Below are 23,416 nucleotides of genomic sequence, written 5' to 3'. Positions count from 1 at the left end.
TGAACTATTGTAGAGCCTGGCTGAGTACCTGCTGTATGAATTGCTACTACATGAAAAATATGACTGTGTTGAAAAATAGCCTTTTCCTCCAGAATTGGTTTTAAATCTGCAAACTTATTTTACCTGTTCTTTAGTTAGGGGCACCTGGGTGGCTCAGCTGGTTGGGCATTTGACTCTTGATTTTGGCTCAGGTCATGATCTCAGGGTTGTGAGACTGAGACCTGTGTTGGGCTCTGTGCTGGGCATGGAGTTTGCTTAAGATTCTCCTTCCCTCTCTCCTGCTTTCTCTCTCTCTCTCTCTAATAATAATAATAATAATAACAACAATAGTAATAATAATAATTTAATTAATATTTCAAAATTCTTCATTATTAAAAGGAAGAAAAAGAAGACCTTGAACATATAATACATCTGTTTTCAAGCAGGTCTACTTCTGCTTGAATCCAGAAGTACATATGGGGGTCAGAGCTACAAATGCACGACCAGATAAATAAAAGAGATCCCTAGCCCCATTGAGTTATTTATTGAACATTTAAATACGCACTCTTAAAAGACATGCCAAAAAAAAAAATCATCCTATTCTTGGAATACTTAGTAATCTAGTGTATATCTAAATTGTAATTTGCCAACAGGCTAACTGGCTACATTTTTGGCTTTTAACTGAGTAATAATTTTTTCCCTGTAGTTCTGAGTTTTGACATATGCCTCAAGCCATGTATGGACACCATGAATCTTCACCTACTTCTGACCACTGGCCATCACTGGTCATCCCACATCTGTCGTTTTGCCTGTTCTAAAATGTCACACAAGTAGAATATAGGAGAATGTTAACAGTTTTATTCATAGTATTTAAAAACTGGGAAAAATCCAATGTGTAAATGCAATCTATGTGGATAAGATCCACAGATTTGTCATGTATTGAGCTGTCTTAGATTGTTGAGAAAAATTTAGGAGAGTAACAGATCTGTAACTTGGAAGATAAGGAGAGTTGCCCTTTTATAAGTAATATCATCAAGAATTCTTAGCACATCTTAATGAAATTAAAAATGAAAGGATGGAGAAAATATATTGATGAGGCTTGAGACCTCAGAGCTAATTATGTGAGTAAATTATCATTTTTTTCAGCAAAAAAACCCCTATTTTTATGAAGCTTTTTCAACTTAATTAAGTGTGCCATAATAAACAAGATTAATTGCATACTAGCCAGGGAGAATTCTGGTATCCACAAAAATCAAAGATGAAAGTCAAAATCACAGGATAGATTAGGAAGATAATGTTGTCATCAATCAAAATTTGTCCCTTTAAGTTTGTTTAGCAAAGAAATATGTTGAACAAAATTTTCTCAAAATCTACATTTATTATGGGTTTGTTCTAATTTAACATTACTGGATAGAAGCAGCATTTTCAAAAGTAAAATCATTTCATTCATTTAACAAACATCTACTAGTCATCTCTTCAGCAGTAGACAACATGGAATGTACTAGGATTATAAAGATAAATCAAATACAATCCTGACTTTGGGTAAATCAGATTATGATCAAGAATATAGAAAGGCACAAAAAGTGAATATAACAGGTGATAGATGCTACATTATAGTGATTAACATAGATTATTTTATCACTCCACAATATTTGTATTGAATATTGTGAAATAATTCTTCAATTCTTCAAATAGATGATAGAAGATTTGCCATGCCATACATTTTACATTCACCTCTAATTAAAACAGCTTACCATGTTATATTGTCATCTTTTGTTTCAATTTTTGTCTTCAACAATAAACACTGAGTTCTTCAAGGAGAGGGATTATAATTTATTCATTGCTTAATGAAACAGAGTGGATACTTACTAATAACTTTTATGGAAGGAAGGACAAGCAGAGGCAGTGCATATATGGAAAAGGGTGGCTGTGTTACCTGTAGCTGAGAAGGATTTTTCAAGGATTAGTGATAACTAAGAATAGAGCCAGGAAGAGAGGAAAAAACACTTAGATTTATGACAGAAAGATTAATAGGTAATGTCAGTAACTGAAAGGGAGAATAATTTTTAAGGAGAAATGATGTAATCTAGAAGAGTGATTTTGAGATGTTGACAAGACATCCTAGACACACTGTCCAGTAGAAGGCTGGAAATGCTTATTTGGTAGTCAGGAACAAGTCTGGTTAAAGATGTGAACCTAACTGTCAAAATCACAGAGGTGATACGGAAGTTGTGGAAGACTAGGGAATTTCCAAGAAAGAATGCAAAAGGTGAGTTAAGATAAATTTCTAAATATTGAATCCCAAAGAAGAGGAAAAAGTAAAGGATTTAGAGGACTCTGTGAACTTTACAAAGACCTTGAAGACTCATCATTGCTATATTTCAAGAGAGAAGGGGTGAAAAGCTGGGAGGCAGGGGAGCATAATGCTAATCAAGCCATGGAACATAATTCCTGGGTTTAAATCCCAGGTCCATCATGTGCTCTTAAGCATGTCATTTAACCTACCTGAAACCACCCCCCCTTCCTCCCTTCCTTCCTTCCTTCCTCCCTCCCCCCTCCTCATTCTTTCTTTCTTTCTCTTTTAGGATTTTATTTGTTTGTTTGTCAGAGAGAGAGAGAGAGAGAGAGAGAGAGCACACAAGCAGGGGGAATGGCAGGCAGAGGGAGAAGCAGCGTCCCACCTGATGTGCAACTCGGTCCCAGGATCCTAGGATCGTGACCTGAGCCAAAGACAGATGCTTAACTGACTGAGCCACTCAGGCATCCCCTACCTTAATCTTTACAATGCCTGTCTCATAGATTTATTTGAGGATTATATAATATAAAGTAATTAGAAGAGTAGGACACATAGTAAGCACTCAATTCATGGATTTATTGACCTTTGTAAAGGCAATTCCAGTATTAGGAGGAAGATTCTGGAATCCAGAGAAGAGAGAAATAACACTATACGTTTAAAATTTGAGGAAAATTAAGTTTTTTGAAGTTTTTATTTTAATTCCAATTAATATACAGTGTTACATTAGTTTCAGGTGTAGAATACATGATTCAACACTTCCATACATCACTTGGTGCTTATCAAAAGTGCCCTCGTTACTCCCCATCACCTGTTTCATGCATCCCGCTATCCGCCTTTCCTCCGATAACCATCAGTTTGCTCCCTATAGTTAAAAGTCTGTTTCTTGGTTTGTCTCTCTCTACTCTCCCTCTCTTTCCCCACTTTTCTCACTTGTTTTGTCTCTTAAAGTCCACATATGAGTAAAATCATGCGGTACTTGTGTTTTTGTGACTTATTTTGCTTGGTGTAGACTAGTTCTATGTTTAAGTCTTTAAGGAACCTCAATACTGTTTCCCACAGTGGCTGCACCAGTTTTCATTCCTACCAACAGAGCATGAGGGTTCCTTTTTCTCCATATCCTTGCGAACACTTGTTGTTTCTTGTGTTGTTGATTTTAGCCATTCTAACAGGTATGAGGTAATATGTCATTATAGTTTTGATTTGCATTTCCCTGATGATAAGTGATGATGAGCATCTTTTTATGTTTCTGTTGGCCATCTGCACGTCTTCTTTGGAGAAATGTCTTTTCATGTCTTCTGCCCATTTTTCATTGGATTATGCTATCAGGAGATAATATCACAAACAAAACATACAGCTAGGGAAGGATCATCATTAACACTGTTTGCTATAAATTCAAATTTTATTTTCTTCTTGATAGTTGCATTTCTTATTGGTTTCATGTGTGATCTCAACATATCACTGTTATTTTGAATTTATGACACACCTCATAAAACACACATACCAGAGGACGAAAACTATTAGTTCACCACTGTTCCTCTGTGGTTTACTTGTGCTTTCATTACGGATATTCTCCTAATGTATAGATTGTTTTTAAAGGCACTTATCCATTTTATGAAACTTAACTTTTGTCTGTACTTAATATATGTATCCCATGTTTGTGAATTTGTTTAACAGAGCACGGGTAAGCAGCAGGACAGCACAGTAGACTGAGAACCAGCCAGTAAATGAGGGAACTGGATCCCACCCCTTTGAACTGTGGAGGTGCCCTGCTTATCCTACGTTACTTCCTGCTTATCCTACATTACTTCCACATCATCTGACACATTGACTCAATGAGAATGCACACATTAGCCTGCACATGGATATTAATATAGCCTATTTTGTTTTTTCTTCTTTAGATTAAAAACAAATATATTCAGAATTTCAAATGTTTTTTCTTATGTCCCAATGGATTTCCATGTTCATCCTGTGAGGCGGGTGCATTCTATTTCGGAATCTATGGCTTTGGTAAAGAAAAGTCTCTAAAGAAGGGGGGTGACAGGGCCAGATGTGAATTTTTGTGATCATTTTGATCATTGACCCAAATTTAGCAATGAAGTTGTATTGAGAAAGACCACAGGCAGGAAAGCCAAATAAGAGGTTATTGTTTATTGATTCCAGGCCAGAAACTGTGAGGTATGGCAGGAGTGATGATATGACAGAAATGAAACTCAAAGTTCAAGTGTTGGTGAATCCTTAGTAGTTGCTATGGTAGGAGAAAGAATGTGGAAGGACTTACTGATTCCTAACTGAAGCACAGTTGTGTGTGTGTGTGTGTGTGTGTGTGTCTGTTTGTTTTGTTTTGTTTTTTAAACTTTTAGAACAAAAACTGAATTCTTATATGCTATGTTGCTTTTTCCAGGGGGGAAAATCATTGGTGGTTTTATTCTTTCCTGATACCATGCTGTATTTGTTTTAGCGTTTTCATTCATTCTATAGATACTCCCCTGGAGCCTGGATCTGTACTAAACAGTGATTCTTTGCAAATATCAGATAAGGTTATCCTCAGGCCTGCTTTCAATTTCTTTTGTAATATGATTCTCCTAAAATGGAAAGTCAATAATTTTTCATCATGAGATTTAAAAAGTGAGGATTATCTTCCTGATACATGATAAATGTTATATGGAAATATAGGTGACTTCCCTCATGCCTCCTGTGTGTAGTTCATTGCTGTGTGTGTCTTGCCTTTAGCTGGGATGACAGCAGCTCTGTGAGCAGTGGTCTCAGTGACACCCTTGATAACATCAGCACGGACGACTTAAACACCACATCCTCAGTCAGCTCTTACTCAAACATCACAATCCCCTCCAGGAAGAACACACAGGTGAGAATTGTCTGCCTTCTTTCTCCAGTGCTTCTCCCAGGTTTACTCCCCAAACCGTTTCATCTGAGATTAAAATATAGCATGACCTTTGAATCTGATATAATCGTATAAACCGAAGCAACTTGTGTTTATGTATTAAACACATACATGGTCTATCGATTACAGGCCAACCCAAAGACTTACTCTTCCATATCTCTTTTTATAATATTGATATTTTAACCCTAAAAATTATTTTAATAGCCTCATTTTTAGATAGTTCTTGATTAATTTTATATTGATCTCTGAAATAAATCACTAAATCTCTTGAGAATGGTAAATCAAAAGTGGATATTAGATAATTAGGTTTTCTCTTGTCCTCCTTTCCCTCGTTAAATTTGACATAGAAAATTCCTTCCTCTCTGGAGTATTTAATTTGGGGTTTTCTGCACATATTTATTCTGACATTCTCTAATATGTGCAAGTGAGAATTATGTGGCCAAAATTAATGAAACTTAAATGAAGTCATAGATAAAAATAGGAGTCTTTGGAATTCTTTTGAAATATAAATCAGTGCTGCTTTTTTTTTTTTTTTTTAACCAGTTATCTGAAGGTACATTCCAGGGCCTATTCACACTTTATAGATTTTTCTGCCCAAAGTTTCTTTGTAATATTTTCCTCATAGCTGAAGACAGATTCAGAAAAACGTTCTACGACAGATGAGACATGGGATACTACTGAGGAGCTGAAAAAACCAGAGGAGGACTTAGACAGCCATGGGGATGGCGCTGGCAAGTGGAAAGGTGTTTCCTCAGGACTTCCTGAAGACCCGGAGAAGACAGGACAGAAAGCCTCCCTGTCCATCTCCCAGACAGGTTCCTGGAGAAGGGGCATGTCTGCCCAAGGAGGAGCGTCATCTAGGCAGAAAGCTGGAACGAGTGCACTCAAGACCCCGGGTAGGCTTGTCACTTCACAGCTGTTATGCAAAAATGTTTTAATTTATGGTTTCTATTCCATCTTTGTTCACATTAATATGAGCTTTATTTTTAATTAAATCATATTCTTCTCTGTATAGTTATTCTTTTCCATGTAAATTTCACATACTTTACCATATAAGTCCATAATAATATAACAATCTAGGCGTTCTTGAGGGAGCACCATTATAATTTGGGGCTATTGAGTGTCTTTATTCTGCCGTAGTCATTTCTGTTCATGCGGAAATAAAAGAAATCGGCTTAATAAAAAATAAGATTGCTTTCCTTCTGCCTTCCTTATGAAAGTTTGGACTATTTATGTTAAATATGCCACTAAATTTCACTACCACCACTGAGACGCAAGAGCAATCACACTAATGTGATGAGTTGGAAGGCTGGAGATTTGAAACAGCATTTGTGAATTATACTTTATGAAAGAAGAGAGTGAAAGACTTCTGCCAAATTGTACTAATTTTTTTTTTTAAGATTGTTTCCCTATTTTTAAAATGGTGCCTAATTTTAAATAGTGCCACGGGAGGTATTGTTGTACCAGAGGCCTCTAAGTAGAAGCATTTTCCAGATATTCAAATGAATTCTTTTTCTAGCACTTAGCTTGATAAGATTAAGTGCTATCCTGATAAAGGAAGAGAGTTGTGAGATATAAGAGAATAACAAACTGTAAAAATATGTTTTCATTTTATCTCCTTCATCACTCGTCACATTTCCTCGAAGAGCCATATTTTTATAGCTTTGTAGGCAATCCTCTCGATATGTTAAAGCTCGTACCTATTGAGATCTAAATAAATAGAAACTGAAGTAATTTAAGATGTATTCACATTTTTACACGTCGTTTACAGAAAGATTACTGTGTTCATCAAAATGCACAGGCATGTATATTTGTGTATTTCTCGTTAATTAGGGAAAACGGATGATGCCAAAGCTTCAGAGAAAGGCAAAACTCCCCTAAAAGGGTCCTCTCTACAGAGGTCTCCTTCAGATGCAGGAAAAAGCAGTGGAGATGAGGGGAAGAAGCCCCCATCAGGCATTGGAAGATCAGCTGCTCCCAGCTCTTTTGGATTTAAGAAACCAAGCGGAGTAGGGTCATCTACTATGATCACAAGCAGTGGGGCAACAATAACAAGCGGGTCAGCCACCCTGGGTAAAATTCCCAAATCTGCTGCCATTGGTGGGAAGTCAAATGCAGGGAGAAAAACCAGTCTCGATGGTTCCCAGAATCAGGATGATGGTGTGCTGCACGTGGGCTCCAAGACCTCCCTCCAGTACCGCAGTTTGCCTCGCCCTTCAAAATCCAGCACCAGCGGTATCCCCGGCCGAGGCGGCCACAGGTCCAGCACCAGCAGCATCGATTCCAACGTCAGCAGCAAGTCAGCTGGTGCCTCCACCTCGAAACTCAGAGAACCCACTAAGATTGGGTCAGGGCGCTCGAGCCCCGTCACTGTCAACCAGACAGACAAGGAGAAGGAAAAAGTAGCAGTCTCAGATTCAGAGAGTGTTTCTTTGTCAGGTTCCCCCAAATCCAGCCCCACCTCTGCCAGTGCCTGTGGGACACAAGGGCTCAGGCAGCCAGGATCCAAGTATCCTGACATTGCCTCACCTACGTTTCGAAGGTAAGAATGTGTAAAATGATGCTGGAAAAATAGAAAATGCTATACTCTAGGATTCATGGGAACTGTTTAATAAATATAAATAATCCACGTGTGTCCTAAATCCTATATCCTAAGTGTGTGTGTGTGTGTGTGTGTGTACACACACACACACACACACACACACGTTTAGGATACACATGTATATCCTAAATGTATATTCTAAAGTTCATATATCTTAGATTCTTTTAGTTTCTGAGTGCAGTGAGTTTCAAAGAGCTGATTTTATAAATAGCTAGGGGAAAAAATGGTGTTCATTTTGAGAAATGCTCAAACTTCTCAGTCCCACTATCCATCGAATATTAGCAACACAAACAGCATTTATAAGAAACTTAAAAATAGATGGCAATACCGAGGGGTAGTAATAAAATAATCACTTGTAAAGTTTCTGTAGATTTCCATCTCTCCTTTTCACAATTAAAAATAAAATAGGTCTTCATGACTATTGGTATTCGTTTCCAGTGTTTATGATCTTGCTGGCTCTTAATGAATCAATGATCATGAATGTAGATGAAACTGTTTTCCTTGTAAGAGATTAGATTGGAAAGATTGATGTAGCACCATATCTTAACATATTAATGAAAATCAAGGTATGATATCATGGACAGAATTTGAAAACAGCTGCATGTTTCATATAGGGTAGCAACTCTGGGGTGAGCAAGGATTCGTAGCTTCATCAGCTTTCTTGGGTAGGACTCTGATAAGCAGTATAACTTGGTTTCTGTATAGGGACTATCTTTAGTACTGATGTGTGGACTATGATTGTTTTAAATACTAATATATTTTAAGTGGCAAGAAAATACATAGCATTAAAAACTTGGGACAAATGGTTAAACCTCTCTGGTTCTGTTTTCTTGTTTATGAAATGATAGAGTATGATTTAGAGTCCACTATATGTTAAGTATTTTAAATGTTTATTTTTATTACAATGAATAAACCAAGAACCTTGATAACTGGGAAATAAAGGATCTTGGAATATTTACATTTCAAGCAATCTCAGATACATGATTGTTTGAAAGTCTAGATTTTATATTCCTCAGTAGAAATATTAATTCTGAAAAACTGGCTTTTTGAAATGTTGATTCTCATTGGAAAGAATAATGACTTGTAGTGGGAGTAATTATTTCTGTTGTTTAAATAAAAGCCTATAGTGCCCTCCAGTGGCCCATTACCTATGAAACAATTTCTCATATTCGTCATAAAATATTTTACTATAGGAAATACAGATTTCATTGCAACTTAATTAGTTAGTAATCATTACGCCATTACTTCATGTCACTTTATTTCCATATTTACATAAATTCGATTATATCATCTGCTCCATTTACAAAACTAAAATGTTTTCTGAACTGAACTCCAACATCTAAGTTAGCACCAACTATGTTTCAAATCACTATTATAAATATGCACTTGAATAGCCCTGGCAACGGACATAAAACCTCTGGTCTCTCTTGAGGAAAATACACACAAACCAACATGTTGCCAACAGTGTCCAATCACATTTCTAACCAACTGTCGTCACTCAGGCCACCAGATAAGTAACATAACCTCCAAACCTTGCCTTAAGCACTCCTTTTAGTTTCTGAATAAACTGTTACAATGAAAAAAAGGAAGAAAAAAAAGAAAAAAATTTTAAGTGTTACGTACCGAATGCGTAGAAGTTGTTTCATTATAATGGTTCTGTAAATAGGTAACAGCAAGTGTGCTCAAACTCTTTAATTTTCTCGAAAGATTCTCATGATCACTTAACCTGTGAAAGCCAAGGATTTTCATGTTTGATCTACTTTTATTTTGCCCCTTTCCTCCCCACCCCCTGGGTGGCAGCCCAGTACCAACTTACACTTATGGTGATATGAGAGATTTTTTGGCACGAGATTAAGAAGTTCGAGCTTATAAAGTTCATTAACATAGAGACAGGAAGTGCTTGGCAGCTCAGACGCCAAAGCACACTTGGCTCTGTGTACTGTAACCCTAGATATTTAATGTGGATATTAGTGTCTCGGAACAACTGAAGTTGTTATTTGTTTTTCTTTTAGGTTGTTTGGTGCCAAGGCAGGTGGCAAATCTGCCTCTGCACCTAATACTGAGGGTGTGAAATCCTCCTCAGTAATGCCCAGTCCTAGTACCACATTAGCGCGGCAAGGCAGTCTGGAGTCACCGTCGTCTGGTACGGGCAGCATGGGCAGTGCTGGTGGGCTAAGTGGCAGCAGCAGCCCTCTCTTCAATAAACCCTCAGACTTAACTACAGATGTTATAAGCTTAAGTCACTCGTTGGCTTCCAGCCCAGCATCGGTCCACTCTTTCACCTCAGGTGGTCTCGTGTGGGCTGCCAATCTGAGCAGTTCCTCTGCTGGCAGCAAGGACACTCCAAGTTACCAGTCCATGACTAGCCTCCATACGAGCTCTGAGTCTATTGACCTCCCCCTCAGCCATCATGGCTCCCTGTCTGGACTGACCACAGGCACTCACGAGGTGCAGAGCCTGCTCATGAGAACGGGTAGTGTGAGATCTACTCTCTCAGAAAGGTGAGCTTTCCTAGAGGCATTGATGAAGTCTTCCCCCTCCTTCCTCCCTACTCTGTGCCTACCCTCCTCCCCCACCAAATTTCCTTGATGTCAGTGGGAATGCCACTCTGCAAAGGAATATAAAATTAAAGGGATAGAAGATAAAGGAGGCTGGGCCTTTTGTTTGCTCTTACTACCAAGTTCGTAGAAGGAAAAAAAAAAAGCCATGAAGAATAGGGTAATTGTATAATTAAGTTTCTTAATATGAATGCATACATATGTACTAAACAGGCAATTTGAATGAAATTCGAAGCATATGTTTATGTATTAAATGATGTCTTCTCAAGACATGTTAATGATTTGGCCTAAGCTCCAAGACAACGAAGCTCCTTATGATAATTTGAGCATTTTTAAAGACCGTATTTAAATGGATTCTACAATTACGCTCTGAGCAATATGTTAAGTTTGCTTTATTAGTGCTTGTATAGGAAAAGAGCAAAAAGATCACTGGGGAATTGGAGTTGAGTTGGAAAAAAAGCCAATTGTCAGCTATGAATTCTTAGAGAAAATTAATAACACCAGTAATATTTTTAATAGGCCTCTTGAAAATAAATCATTTTATAAAGTGTTTCCCATTGGCTTAAGCAGTTTTTTTTTTTTTAATTTACAATGAGAAACATAAAGAGGCATTCTTTACTGAATATGGTTACCAGAAAGTGTCACTGTTAACCAAAATGTCTTTAGATTCTCTCACCCCAAAAATCCTTTCACAGGTATTTTGGTGCTGACTCCTTCCTCCTGGAAAATGTCCTGAATTGCCTCTTTTCCCAGATAAACTTAATGTGATTTGTTTCTTGACACACCTAAAGCTTTTAAAAATGCTGTTGGCCACACGTCTTAGTTGTGTTGTTTGTGAAAGCACTATCAGCCACTGGAAATGCCCAATATGGTTCCCTAAGCTTTTGCTCAGTCTGTTACTTAGGATGACCTATCACCTCTTTTCCAGACTTCCAGCCTGAATTCCAGATTCATTTTTTAAAACATCGACTAAAGCTCTTACCTAGACTCTTACCACATGGCACTAGTTGTCCCTCAATCTAAAATTTCCCACTGTTCTTCCATTTCTCTTGTCTTTGTGAAATGTAAAACATGGCTTCCCTCCCACTCTACCTCTTGGTATCCTCATGGACACGGACAGCCATGCCCATGAGACATCCCCCGATAAGAGAATTATTTATATTCTCTAAATTCTTTCTAAATATTTATGCTTGATAGTTCCTATGGTAGGCAGGTGATTATAAAATAATGTTTTTCTTCATCAACAAAAAACTAGGCCAAGAGACACAAGACAAACATGGGGGATAGAGACTAAACTGTAGCCATTTGCATCTGTGTCCTTTCTAGTTTTGTCATTATAGATAGCATATGTAAAGATCAACTATATACATGAAAACAAGTACTGTTTCATTTAAGTTTCTAGCTCAGAAATTAGGCTTCCTCCAGCATCTTGGATTTAAGTTTCCACGCTTTAAGGTAAATGGGCACTTTCATATGTCATTTTTAAGATTTGTAACAAAAGTAAATCAAATTGTATTGAAAATCTGTTAACAATCTATAGTTTTAACGAACGCATCTTTGATTGTATACTGATATGCGAGGAAGCCAAGTAACAATTTCATAAGCACATGCAAATAGGTCATTATTTATTAACCCAAGTCACCTTCCAAATTACTAATTTTTTAAATCACCAACATGGCTGCATTAAGCTGACCATTTAGCCATCAACCTATTTCTCTGGCCTTCAGATATTAAAAAATCAGGCATTGGTGGTTCAGTGGTAGAATTCTTGCCTGTCAGGTATCAAAAAACCAGAAAAGTAGACAACTGTTTGTAACCAAGTAAACTTCAAATCAAACCAGAGAATAAATTGAGTTTTATAGATACAAATGTAATGTTAGTATTTTACTTTTATCTGTATTTTAGCAGAAGCTAACATATATTTTCATTTACAAATACACTGGCAAATATGTAGTCACAAATTTTCTTTAAGTAAATCTTCTGTTGTTGATCAGTTTTTGAAATAGACCAGCTTTACAAATGGGAGTGTTCCAGTATTAAAAATAACCAGATAAATGATTTTTCTAAAACAAACCTTAGGCTAATTTAAAATAAATTCATATTTTGCCCTTGATTCTTACTGCAATGTATTGATGAATAGTAAAGTGTGAAAAATAAAATAAGTTTCCTAGGTATAATATATGATATAAATATTAATTCCTCCCAGGATATTATTGGTTTGAAGTAATTTTTTATATGAGAGGTTGTACTTTTTCTTGGGAACAAATTTGCAGGTAATAACAATTTATTCTAATCTTTAAAAGTACATTAGAGAAAGTTTATGATCTATTGAAGAGAAAATAAGATCATATGAGAGATCCAGTCTTAATTAGAATTAAGCAGCCAGCAGAACGTTGGGAATGCTAAGGAAACCAAAGAGCCACACCAGACAGAAAATGTGCTAATATGTAAATATTGCAAACAAAGTAATTAGAGTGATATGATAGCGATGTGCAAAAGTTCAGGACTTACCTATCTACAATTTCAAAATATTTTACTGATATATTCATATCTTAATATTATTGAATCAATAGTTTTTCATAAAGCTTTTCACTTGGTTCAAATTCCTTTTTCATTCAAATGTCATAAAATAATAAATAATCACAAAAATTTCTTCAATAATTTTCCCTCCAGCTGCTCCAAATCATGGGTGGCCCCTGAGCCATAACCAGTTCCCAGTTATTTTGTTTAGTTTGTTTTGCTTTTTGTAACCTAACCAAACTTTTTTTTCCTTACCTAATCAAACTAAAAATAATCTAAAGTAGTAATAAACTTTACACATTGCTGGCTTGTTTGGAAATACCAGCTCAAGTAGCCCTGCAGAGCTTCTGTTGGCTTGGAACAGACGGGGCCTGACCTCCTTAGACTGTTGGCTAAAATCCCCCCTCTCCCTCATTGTTGCCACGGCCTACTGGGTCCTTGCAGGCATAGGAGCTTGTGACCTTTCAGGGTGTGTGGGAAGTGTCTACATTATAAAATGATTAGTATCCAGATTCAAACAGATATTTCTAAAGTTTTAAAGAACTTATATTGGCAAATTTAAATTTTTTTTATTTTTCTTTCATTAAATTCTCTGTGTGATATAAATACATGCACTTTAGCCAATTGATAATTATGGCAAACAGTGCCTATTTTCAATCTCCTTTGCAATGTCAAGCTTTAATAAATCTGCACGTGTGAAAAAGATAACCTTTAAAATGGCTCATGACCATATTAATGCTTTAGATTGACTATAGTTCCTATTTATAGGTTTTTCACATTTGTTCAATTTGATTCTTTTTTGTTTGCTTATGCACACCATGAAAAAACTTTATGTAGTCAAAATGTATACTAGAACTGGTGTCTACATAACAGGATATTTACCTTATGTGGACATTCCCAATAAATAAAGTCATTTAATGTCTTTGGTTGCTTTCTACTGCAGTGCTAAATAATGGAGTACACATAGAAGAAAACATTTTAGCTTTGATTTTGAGTGATTAATTTTCAAATCGATGTGTTTGCATTTGTGTTGTATCATCCCCATTTTGCATATCCTGTGTATTTATTTTGGTCATTGGAGGTTCTACTGGAAGAGAGCTATCATTCCTCAAATTCAAATTGATTTTGTTCTTTGGTTATTCACATGCCAGAAATTGTAACAGAAATCCCTAGACTTGTCCGACTTAGCTGTTACACCCTCTTCTATTTTTAGAGAGGCCATTTCTCATTTTCTCCAGACACATCCTTTCATCCCTTTCTATGGCCAGTTGAGAATTCTTTAAAATAGAGCCTGATAAAACTTAAAGCCTTTTAAATACCTAACTTCGAATTTCCAAAAGATGGCATAGATTAATTCTATTAAATATTTAAATAAATGGTGCCAGAAACATTACATTTCAAGCAGATATTTATTATATTTTTCTTTTCTTCTATACAAATGGAATGATCTGCCTTTATTTTTATTAAAAATAATATGAATACAAAAATTAAGTATTAAGCTATTTTATATCTCCTCTGCCCATTAGAAGTTGTCACTTTAACTTAGGGAGAGCAGAACAAATGGATAGATCTGCCTTTATTTTTATTAAAAATAATATGAATACAAAAATTAAGTATTAAGGTATTTTATATCTCCTCTATCCATTAGAAGTTGTCACTTTAACTTAGGGAGAGCAGATCTATCTGATTTCCACCTATGATTCTCTTGCATTTGAAATCACAGTGAAAGTCTAGTCAGTTGCACACGGAAGCAAAAACCACCAAAGCGGTAGGTAAACAGAACCTACAGGGGAATTATGTCAACAAATAACTTAGTCTATGTGCTCATAATCCTGTCACTAAATTATCACCGAACATGTTAAAACAGTAGACCTCTGGTCACCTTTGGTTGGCCTTTTCCAATAAGTTAAGCATCAAATATGTGTGACAAAAATTTTATTTTGTGAAGTTTAGAGAACCGTTTTTGTTGGATGTGTAATTTGGAGGTTTTGTTTGCATTATGTCCTTAGGGGTTTTCTTTGTTTTAACAGCATGCAGCTTGACAGAAATACACTACCCAAAAAGGGACTAAGGTAGATATTTCTCTCAGCACCATTGCTGCCTTTGTCTGTTGTTACGTAAACTTTGTGTGCTGTCTCTCTCCCTCTTTCTTTCTTTCTTTGCAATGAGGTATCTGCCATTGTGGATGGCATCAATTTTAATCCTAATGTTTTCTCTGGCCTGAGGAGTTGGTGAGATAAGCCTCTGGTTAGAGATACCGGTAGAGGTCAAGACTACATAAATTAAATCCAGTCTAATGTCATTATTTGGGGAGCAACAATTTTTGGTAGATTTCAGAACTCACTTCTATAAATTAAGATAAAATTAACTTCCCTAACATTTGCATCTTGGAGGCATCTGCTTGCAAAACCTCAACCCATATAGTCTACAGATATGGCCAGTTAATGTTGAAAGGTTGAAGGATGCTCTAATTTGAATCAAAGAAAATACATTTTCATCATCAGAGGACAAATACTATAATTAAGATATGAATTTTTAAAGAATCCTTTTGGTAAAAACTCCAGAGTTTTCATTTCAGTTTTTCAGGAGTGCTAGTCCATTTAGATAATGAATTAGTCTAGGATAATGTAATAATCTCAAAGTCATCATTCAGTTCATCATAAAAACTAAAATGAAAATTTAATCCATGGCCTTCCTTTACTATACAATTTAATCTGAGGAGAGGATATAAAATGAATGACTAATAGAGGTATAACACATATGAACTTAATGAGTCAACTTTTCTTTGATGTTAAGAATTTACTTACTCTGGTGAAAATGAGCACTGGCCAAATAGGTATTTCCCTGTTATCCTTTTTCTCACCAGTCCCTTAATAATAGGAAACAGCTTGCAATTATTCCATTTCAAGATTTTGTTTCAGAAATTTATTGTCTACTAAAGTGAGCCCATTTTTTTTTCTTTAAAAAAAAAAATGTAGACATGATGTCAAGTGCCATTTTAACCAAATAAATGTGGTATTTTTAAATGTTTTCCTTTATTTATTTATTTTTTTTTCCCAAAAAAGATCTGTCAATTTGTGTTCCATTTCCTATGCCTATCTGTGGCCATCACTCCAGTTCCCTTGGCTCCTGGCCTAGCACTGTCTGCCATATTCAGTCTGTGCTTTCACCCTCTTCACATCCTTCCAAGCACTGTGCTTTTGAGTCCCTCTCAATTAACTTGGCTGTCTGCTCATTGCTTATGATTTTCAACTACATATCTCACAGAAGCATAATTTCCCTTTCAAAATCCTTTATTTTTTTTTTCCCCTGTGAGATTCACACAGATGGTGTCAGATCATCTGGAAGAACTAAGCAATTATAATTAGATTCAATCTGTTTGAGAATGTTGTTCAGTCTGAATAGTAAGCTCTTTTCAATTGTTTCCTTGTCCTGGTATTGCCTTGTCCCCCGTAGATGTGCTTCAGTGTCTTAGTTGTGCTGTTTTGCAGATACACCCCATCATCTCGGCAGGCCAACCAAGAAGAGGGCAAAGAGTGGCTGCGCTCGCATTCCACTGGAGGGCTGCAAGATGCTGGCAACCAGTCCCCTCTGCTCTCCCCTTCCGCCATGTCATCTTCCGCCACAGGAAAATACCACTTTTCCAACTTGGGTAAAATATTCTGAACACCATTTCATCTTGTTCCTTTGACCATCTGCCCTCACAAGAGCACTGCGATCTCTCCATAGAACATGTTATAAAACATGTTCACTTAAGGAAAAGATAAAGACACCTTAAGAGTACCTTTTATTTGTTTGATGGCTGGCTAGTCACAAAACACTTTCCAAAGGTTATGCAGTTTATTGCTCGTGACAATGAGCAACAACTTGACATTGGTACGACTGCTGTGATTTTACAATCTAGGATCCAGAGGCACAGAGAGGTCATTTCACTCACAAAAAGGTCTCACCATTCATAAGGGGCAGAGGCAGTAATTGATCCCAGAACACCTGACTTCAAGCTTAGGCGTTTTTCTCAGAGTCCTCTTAAAAAACAGTAAAACATCTCCTTGTTTTTTGCTTAAAAAACATTTAAGAAACAACATTTGCTTAATTTTTTTTTAAATCCTTGACAAAATTTATCATACTTTTGTTGAAAAACAAAATATAAATAATTGAGAAGAAGGAAAAAGTAACTCCATGACTCTAAGATCACTTTTTTACAGGAAATCAAAATGAATAGCATTTCAAAACTCTCATTAAAATGAATATGAATATCCCCTGTGAACGTTTTTTGATAAGTACAAGGAAAAAAGGTGACAAATTTAGCCATTGCATTATTTTGTGCTTAGCATCATTTGTATGAAGTGTAAAATCATTTGTATAAATGTCACAGAAAACATAGGGAAGAGTGACAAAATAATGAAAGAAGTCTAAATATGCCAGTCCTAATTTAATAGATCCAATGCTTTTAAAATTAGATTTCTATTCTATAAAATCACATATAAAGTAGTCTTATTATTATTATTATTATTATTATTTTGCTTCAACCATTTTTCTAGTAATGGACCTACCAGTTGTCCAAATTCTTGAATAGTTTGGGCTTTTCAACTTTTCAATCCTATAGGACACTTACAGCTCTTTCTTTTCTCTTGTAATTCTTCCTGTTTTACAGAATAAAGCTTTGGCAATAGAAAACAATTATTTTGGTCACAGGTCCATATGAGCTAATGAATTCCTATTAAATACCAAGTTTTTGCTGCTACACCTTCACAGGGAGACACTTATTTGCCTCATAATGAAAACAGATGGTATAGCCTTTACTTATAATTGTAATTATAAAACATAGCAAGAAGCTTAAAATTTTAACTTCAAAAACTAAATTGAAAATGTTTTTTATAAATTCATAAGAATATGAAATTAACTCTAATTTTATGCAACATCTGAAACCAAACCAACTTGAAAAAAACCAAACCACTTGGAATGATGAGTTTGCTAGATACCCTCTGTCTCCTGTCAATCTTTTCAATACCTGACATTAATTTGACTAACTGAATTCTTACCCCCACTATTTTCGCATTTATATTGTTTTGATTAAATCCATCTGTTCCATTATTATTTGGAAAAAAAAAATGCTCACCACTTACTATGTCTGACCTTGGCAAGGTCAATTTCCTCATCTGTGAAATGGATCTAAAATATCTAGGTTTTATTATGGGAGACTGATTTATGTGTACCAAGACTGATTTATGTGTACCAAGAGAGTATAAGACTTAAAAGACCTTGTTACCTCATCATTTTTATCAGAAACTATGCTTTATGTTATCAGAAAATAGCAGTGTAATTCAAATTGGTCTTACTGCCTCTACCATCATTATCAACATTTTCACCCATTGGGACTTAGAAAGGAAGACCTTCCCATACATGTCCACACATTCTCATGTGCCCATCCAAATTTTATAAGCATACATGGCTTAAAATCAGGTGTTCTGAGGTCTCTATGCTGTGTTATTTTAAAGAAAAAATGACCCATTTTAAAAACATGAAATTTATTTTTTATTGCGGGGTACCTGGGTGGCTCATTTGGGCATCAGACTCTTGGTTTCAGCTCAGGTCATGACCTCAGGGTCATGAAATTAAGACCTGTATGGGGCTCCACACTCAGCACAGAGTCTGCTTAGGATTCTCTCTCCCTCTCCCTGTGCCCCTCCCCTTGCTCATGTGCTAGCTCTCTCTCTCTCTCAAATACATCTTAAAAAACAAACAAACAAACAAACCTTTTATTGATTTCCAGATCACCTGAATTTATATTTACTAGGTAAGACAGTGGGTACTATTAAAATGTAATCATAACTAAAGATTATTTTATTATTAAATTTAAAAAATGTATCATAGAATTTTTTAATGAGTATGGATAGCATTGTCTTGCAGTTCACTTTGGTCATCATTTGTCTTCAATTTTATCATTATGTCTTCTGAATGATCAGCAAGTGATTACTTAGTAGTAATTACAATACCTGTGTTTTCTTTATCCTTTTTCCTTATTAAAATCTGTTAATACATAAAATTTTTAGAAATATTACTGTAAAAAGTCCTATATAATGAACAGAAATTTAAGATCACTTCAGTTACCTCATTATTGGTAGAGTAGCATGAGTAAGCTGTGATTTGTGTGTAGTTCTTGGTGTTGGTATGATCCCTGTAATAGAAACCATTCTACTCAAGAAAGCAAATCAGAACATAACTTATGTAAACAAAATAATCTTTGTTTGAAATTTTGTTTACTGTCGGTCATAGTCTTTGTAAGGCATCTTATAACTGGCTGAGACTTATTGTCATCTTCCCACGAGTGACAGATCCTCAGCCTCATTTTCTCCTTGCGGTAGGGGTTAGTATGTAGAAGGATTACTGTCAGCCTCTCACGTAGGAGTTCTATACATTTGTTGGATCCTCTTGCATACAGAGTATTGTTTAAACAACTTTATGGAGAAATTTCTATGCTTTTGCATCCAAGGGTTCCTCCACCTTGAGTGCCCTCCTACTCTTCTCTCCATATTCACCTTTCAAGCTATTGAGAATTAACCCTCTTCTTCTATATTCATGAAAGTATAGAATCTCAGGGACAGGAGACACCTACCTCTGGTTCAATTATTCAACTACTAGTTAAATACTTATGATATCTCTAGCTTCTTCTCTAAACCCACCCATGACAGAAACTTCTGAATCTACATATATCACACTTTTGAACTTCCTCTTAAAAAAATCAAATAAAATTTTCTTGAGTTGCTACCTAGTTTCTAGTGATAGTCCCAGATTCCACAAAATAAGTTAAAATAAGGTTCCACATGAATATTCTTATTTTAAAACAATGTCATAAACTCACTAGCTAACATGTCTAGATATAGTAGCAAAGTCAAAGAGAGACCTTGAGGTATTTAAAAACCCACTCCATATTTCCATCAGGTCCATTCTCCCCAAATCCCCAAAATCAACATTTAATTTAATAAAAACAGGGTCTTTGTTCTGAAATATAATTTAAGACAAAGTCAGCAGACCCCTTCCCCCTAATACATGGTCATGTCTATATCTCTCATTTTTAGAAATCTTGCTGTGTCTCTAAGCTTTGAATGAGTCTGGAGGTCATTTATTCTGCTGTTTCAAAAAATTGTAATTCATGATGAAACTGAAGGGTAGAGATTGAGACATTCGCCTGAAGCAAATGGAAAGCAAAGCCAGTAGAGAATCCCTGTGCTAATTTGTGTACCATTGCAGAAATTCTTTGTCCATCATATTTTTGTCCTCTGTTGTATAATTTTTCTTGGTTTATTTACATATTAATTGTTCTTCCTTTCAGTCACCTCTGCTAGTAGCCATTGTTGAAGTTAGGGCCATGCCATATATATCTTTCTATTCAACCACTGACCCCAAAAAGCAGAACTGTCATAGACATTAACATAACTGAACATTCTTAAATAGCATGGGTGTAGTTTCAGTGGAGAAGCTATCAAAACTGTAAATGCAAACTCTTCACTTTAAAATTCACCCTACTGGGGCCCCTGGGTGGCTAAGTAGGATAAGCCTCTGCCTTTGGCTCAGGTCATCATCTCGGGGTCATGGGATTGAGCCCTGCATTGGGCTCTCTGCTTGGCGGGGAGCCTGCTCCCCAACCCCCAACCTGCTGTTCTGCCTACTTGTGATCTCTCTCTTTCTGTCAAATTAAAAAAAAAAAAAACACCCTAATCCTCATTATTTCTTGGAAGATTTAAGTGACATGTTTTGAAATTATAAAAGGACAATTTACTTGGATAGCTCGGCAACCATTATGCAAAGCCAAATAGTGAGTGAAATGACCTTCTAACTTCTAGATACATATTAACATAATACATTTACAAATGTGTTGAATACTCCATTCATTTAGCAAAGAGACAGTCCATACTGTGGACATAGAATAGGATGATTTACTCTAATCCAGGTGCTCTAAACATAAACATTCAAGTCTAGAATGTCCTTTGGTGCATCTTCTGGCAGTTGGTTAGCAATCATATTGAACTAGTCAATGCTGGCTGACGGTATGTACCTGAAAGATGTCTCTCTCCCTCCCTCTCACTCTCTCCCCTCTCTCTCTCTCTCTCCTCTCACTCTCCCTCTCTCTCTCCCTCTCTCTCTCCTCACTCTTCCTCTTTTCTCACTCTCTCTCTGTCTCTCTCTCCACCCTCTCCCCCTCTCTCTCCCTTCCTCTCCTCACTCTCCCTCTCTTCTCATTCTCCCTCTTTCTCTCTCCTCACTTTCCCTCTCTCTTCCTCACCCTCCCTTCTTTTCTTCTTTCTTTCCCTCCCTCAGGGTTTTCTTCCTTCCAACAGATTGCACACTTTACACATTCACAATTTCTTTCATCTTTTATTGTATTTCATATATGCACACACAGATATAATTCTAAATCTTGTATTTCTTTCCTTTTTCTTGTTCTTTTTTTATTCCAATCCACAACCACTCTATCAGAATGTTGTTGTGTGTATGAATTCATCAAAACCTTTAAAACAGCCAGCATAGTGTCTGGAAAATAGAAAATATTCCCTTTCATTTGCTTCACAGTATATATGCCTCTTATTTTACATTATTTTGAAAGCCAGTCATTATATTAAAAAGAAATGTAATTCCCATGTCAAAGAAAAAAATAGCAAATTTTGAAATGATAATCACTCATTCTAAACCAGTGACGTGCATTCCCTAAGTTTTTGAAAGTACCCACATGTTTTCTGATTGCGTAAGTGGTTCCTGCCTGCCTACTCACATTTCTGTAACAACTTACTTTTCTTAAATATGAACATTTGTGTTAAATATCTTTCCCAATTTTGTGCTTTGCTTTTGTTCCACATTTTAAGATGGTATTGCTTCTGAAGCAGCTGTACTTTCAGTCAACCACATCTTTCTTTAAATTCATAATTATCAGTGGGCATAAAAAGCTGAGTGTTATTAGAACTCTTTGGCAATGAACCCTAAGTAAATAAATTCTTGTTTCAAATTATGAACATGAGGTACTTCTTGGGAAACACAACAGGTTTGTGACATTAGACAGTCTTCCTTCTGGACTCTGGTCTTAGATGCAGTAGTAGAGTTCAGTGAGGTTAACCTGACGATAAGCTATAAACCACATAGATTACATTTCATTTAAAGAAAAATTTCATATTCTTTTATAACTAACTATGATAATAATGATGGTGCTGATCGTGGACTTATATAAATTCAGAACTCAGAATGATGAAAGTCTTTGTCTGGAAGCTTCAAAAGGGTCTTCGTGGGACATTTGGGTTTCTTGTGTTTTCTTTTCGATTTTGTTTTTTTCCATTAAAGAGGTGTATTCTTCTTGAAAAGAAACCTACAGAGCCTAGCAGGGAATCTTTTCTTCATAATCTCCAGCAGGATATACCATGCTGTTGTATTTCTAGCATGAACAAAAGGGGTTGCTTGGCAGCTTTGTTTAATATTGCTTTAGAAATTGACATACTGCTGGCCTTGAAAGTGTTAGAGAAAAGAGGGACTCTCCTGAAACTGTTATTGAACATTTCAGGGGCAGACTGTCAGCCTACCTTCAATAGAGACACCCATTAAATGCACATTTCCATAGAATTGGGATCACATTCTCACTTTCCAGCAGCCAACTGTTTTCATCATCCAAGCCCCAGAATAATGAGTCTATGTGTGCTTTGTTTTTCAGTGAGCCCAACCAATCTGTCTCAATTTAACCTTCCTGGGCCCAGCATGATGCGTTCAAATAGCATCCCAGCCCAAGACTCTTCCTTCGATCTCTACGATGACTCCCAGCTTTGTGGGAGTGCCACGTCTCTGGAAGAAAGGCCACGTGCCATCAGTCATTCAGGCTCATTTCGAGACAGCATGGAAGAAGGTAGGCGTAGGGGGAAATAAAGATGGAGTTCCTTTATTTAACTCAGAGATGAAAACTGTCACATCAGTCACCATCACAAGGATTCCTGAAGAGTAAATAAATGAGTTAAGTATAACTCTCATTTAGGGAGCCCTGAAGCTTGAAGAGGTTTTAGTCTGCATTACCTTCTGTTTCTTTATGCATTTGGGAATATGCCAGAAATTGTGTAGCTTAATACTTGGTTATAGAACAGTTCAGAACAAATACGGTATTCTCATACAGAAATCCTCATTATTTTAGAGACTGTTTGCTCTGGTGTGTCCAATATCAGAGCCAGTTTTGTTTGACATCTCGGTTAAAGAATCATAAAGATACATGAACCAGAAAAATTACCTTACGAAACTACCACACATTGCCAGCTTGTATTCTCAGAAGCTCCCTCTGGTGTTGGTTCTTGTTATCATATCATAATAGAATTCATATCATGTCTACTTTGTGTCTTCTAAGTTTCATTTTCTTATCCAATGTAATAAGGTTCTGTGTGAATACTTTATAATAGTTCTATTCAAAAAACTCAGGAGACTTAATTGATGTTCAAATGTATGTTATTTTTTTAAACTATATAAATGCAGGTGTGAAATTTGATAATTAATATTTGAGAGATTTTCTTCTTCAATTTAATGAATGATTTTTAAAAGTA

General features: G+C 36.1%; 1 protein-coding gene across 8 annotated transcripts in view; it reads left to right on the top strand.

The window, feature by feature from the left end:
- NAV3 (neuron navigator 3) overlaps positions 1-23,416 on the top strand; it is a 610,320-nt gene that overhangs the window by 511,331 nt on the left and 75,573 nt on the right. For 5 of the 8 annotated variants that reach the window (XM_032854715.1, XM_032854714.1, XM_032854710.1 and 2 more), the window contains 7 exons: positions 5,006-5,138; positions 5,800-6,070; positions 7,008-7,716; positions 9,789-10,277; positions 14,885-14,926; positions 16,346-16,506; positions 22,549-22,737. In XM_032854715.1, the coding sequence (XP_032710606.1) occupies positions 5,006-5,138; positions 5,800-6,070; positions 7,008-7,716; positions 9,789-10,277; positions 14,885-14,926; positions 16,346-16,506; positions 22,549-22,737 (1,994 nt within the window). The remainder of the gene's footprint in view (positions 1-5,005; positions 5,139-5,799; positions 6,071-7,007; positions 7,717-9,788; positions 10,278-14,884; positions 14,927-16,345; positions 16,507-22,548; positions 22,738-23,416) is intronic. The other 3 variants (XM_032854712.1, XM_032854713.1, XM_032854716.1) reach the window with 2 other exon arrangements.

This window comes from Lontra canadensis, unplaced genomic scaffold, assembly GCF_010015895.1.
Source record: "Lontra canadensis isolate GAN:19392208 unplaced genomic scaffold, GSC_riverotter_1.0 scaffold9, whole genome shotgun sequence".
NCBI classification, from domain to species: Eukaryota; Metazoa; Chordata; class Mammalia; order Carnivora; family Mustelidae; genus Lontra; species Lontra canadensis.
This window is presented reverse-complemented; position numbering and strand designations above follow the sequence as displayed.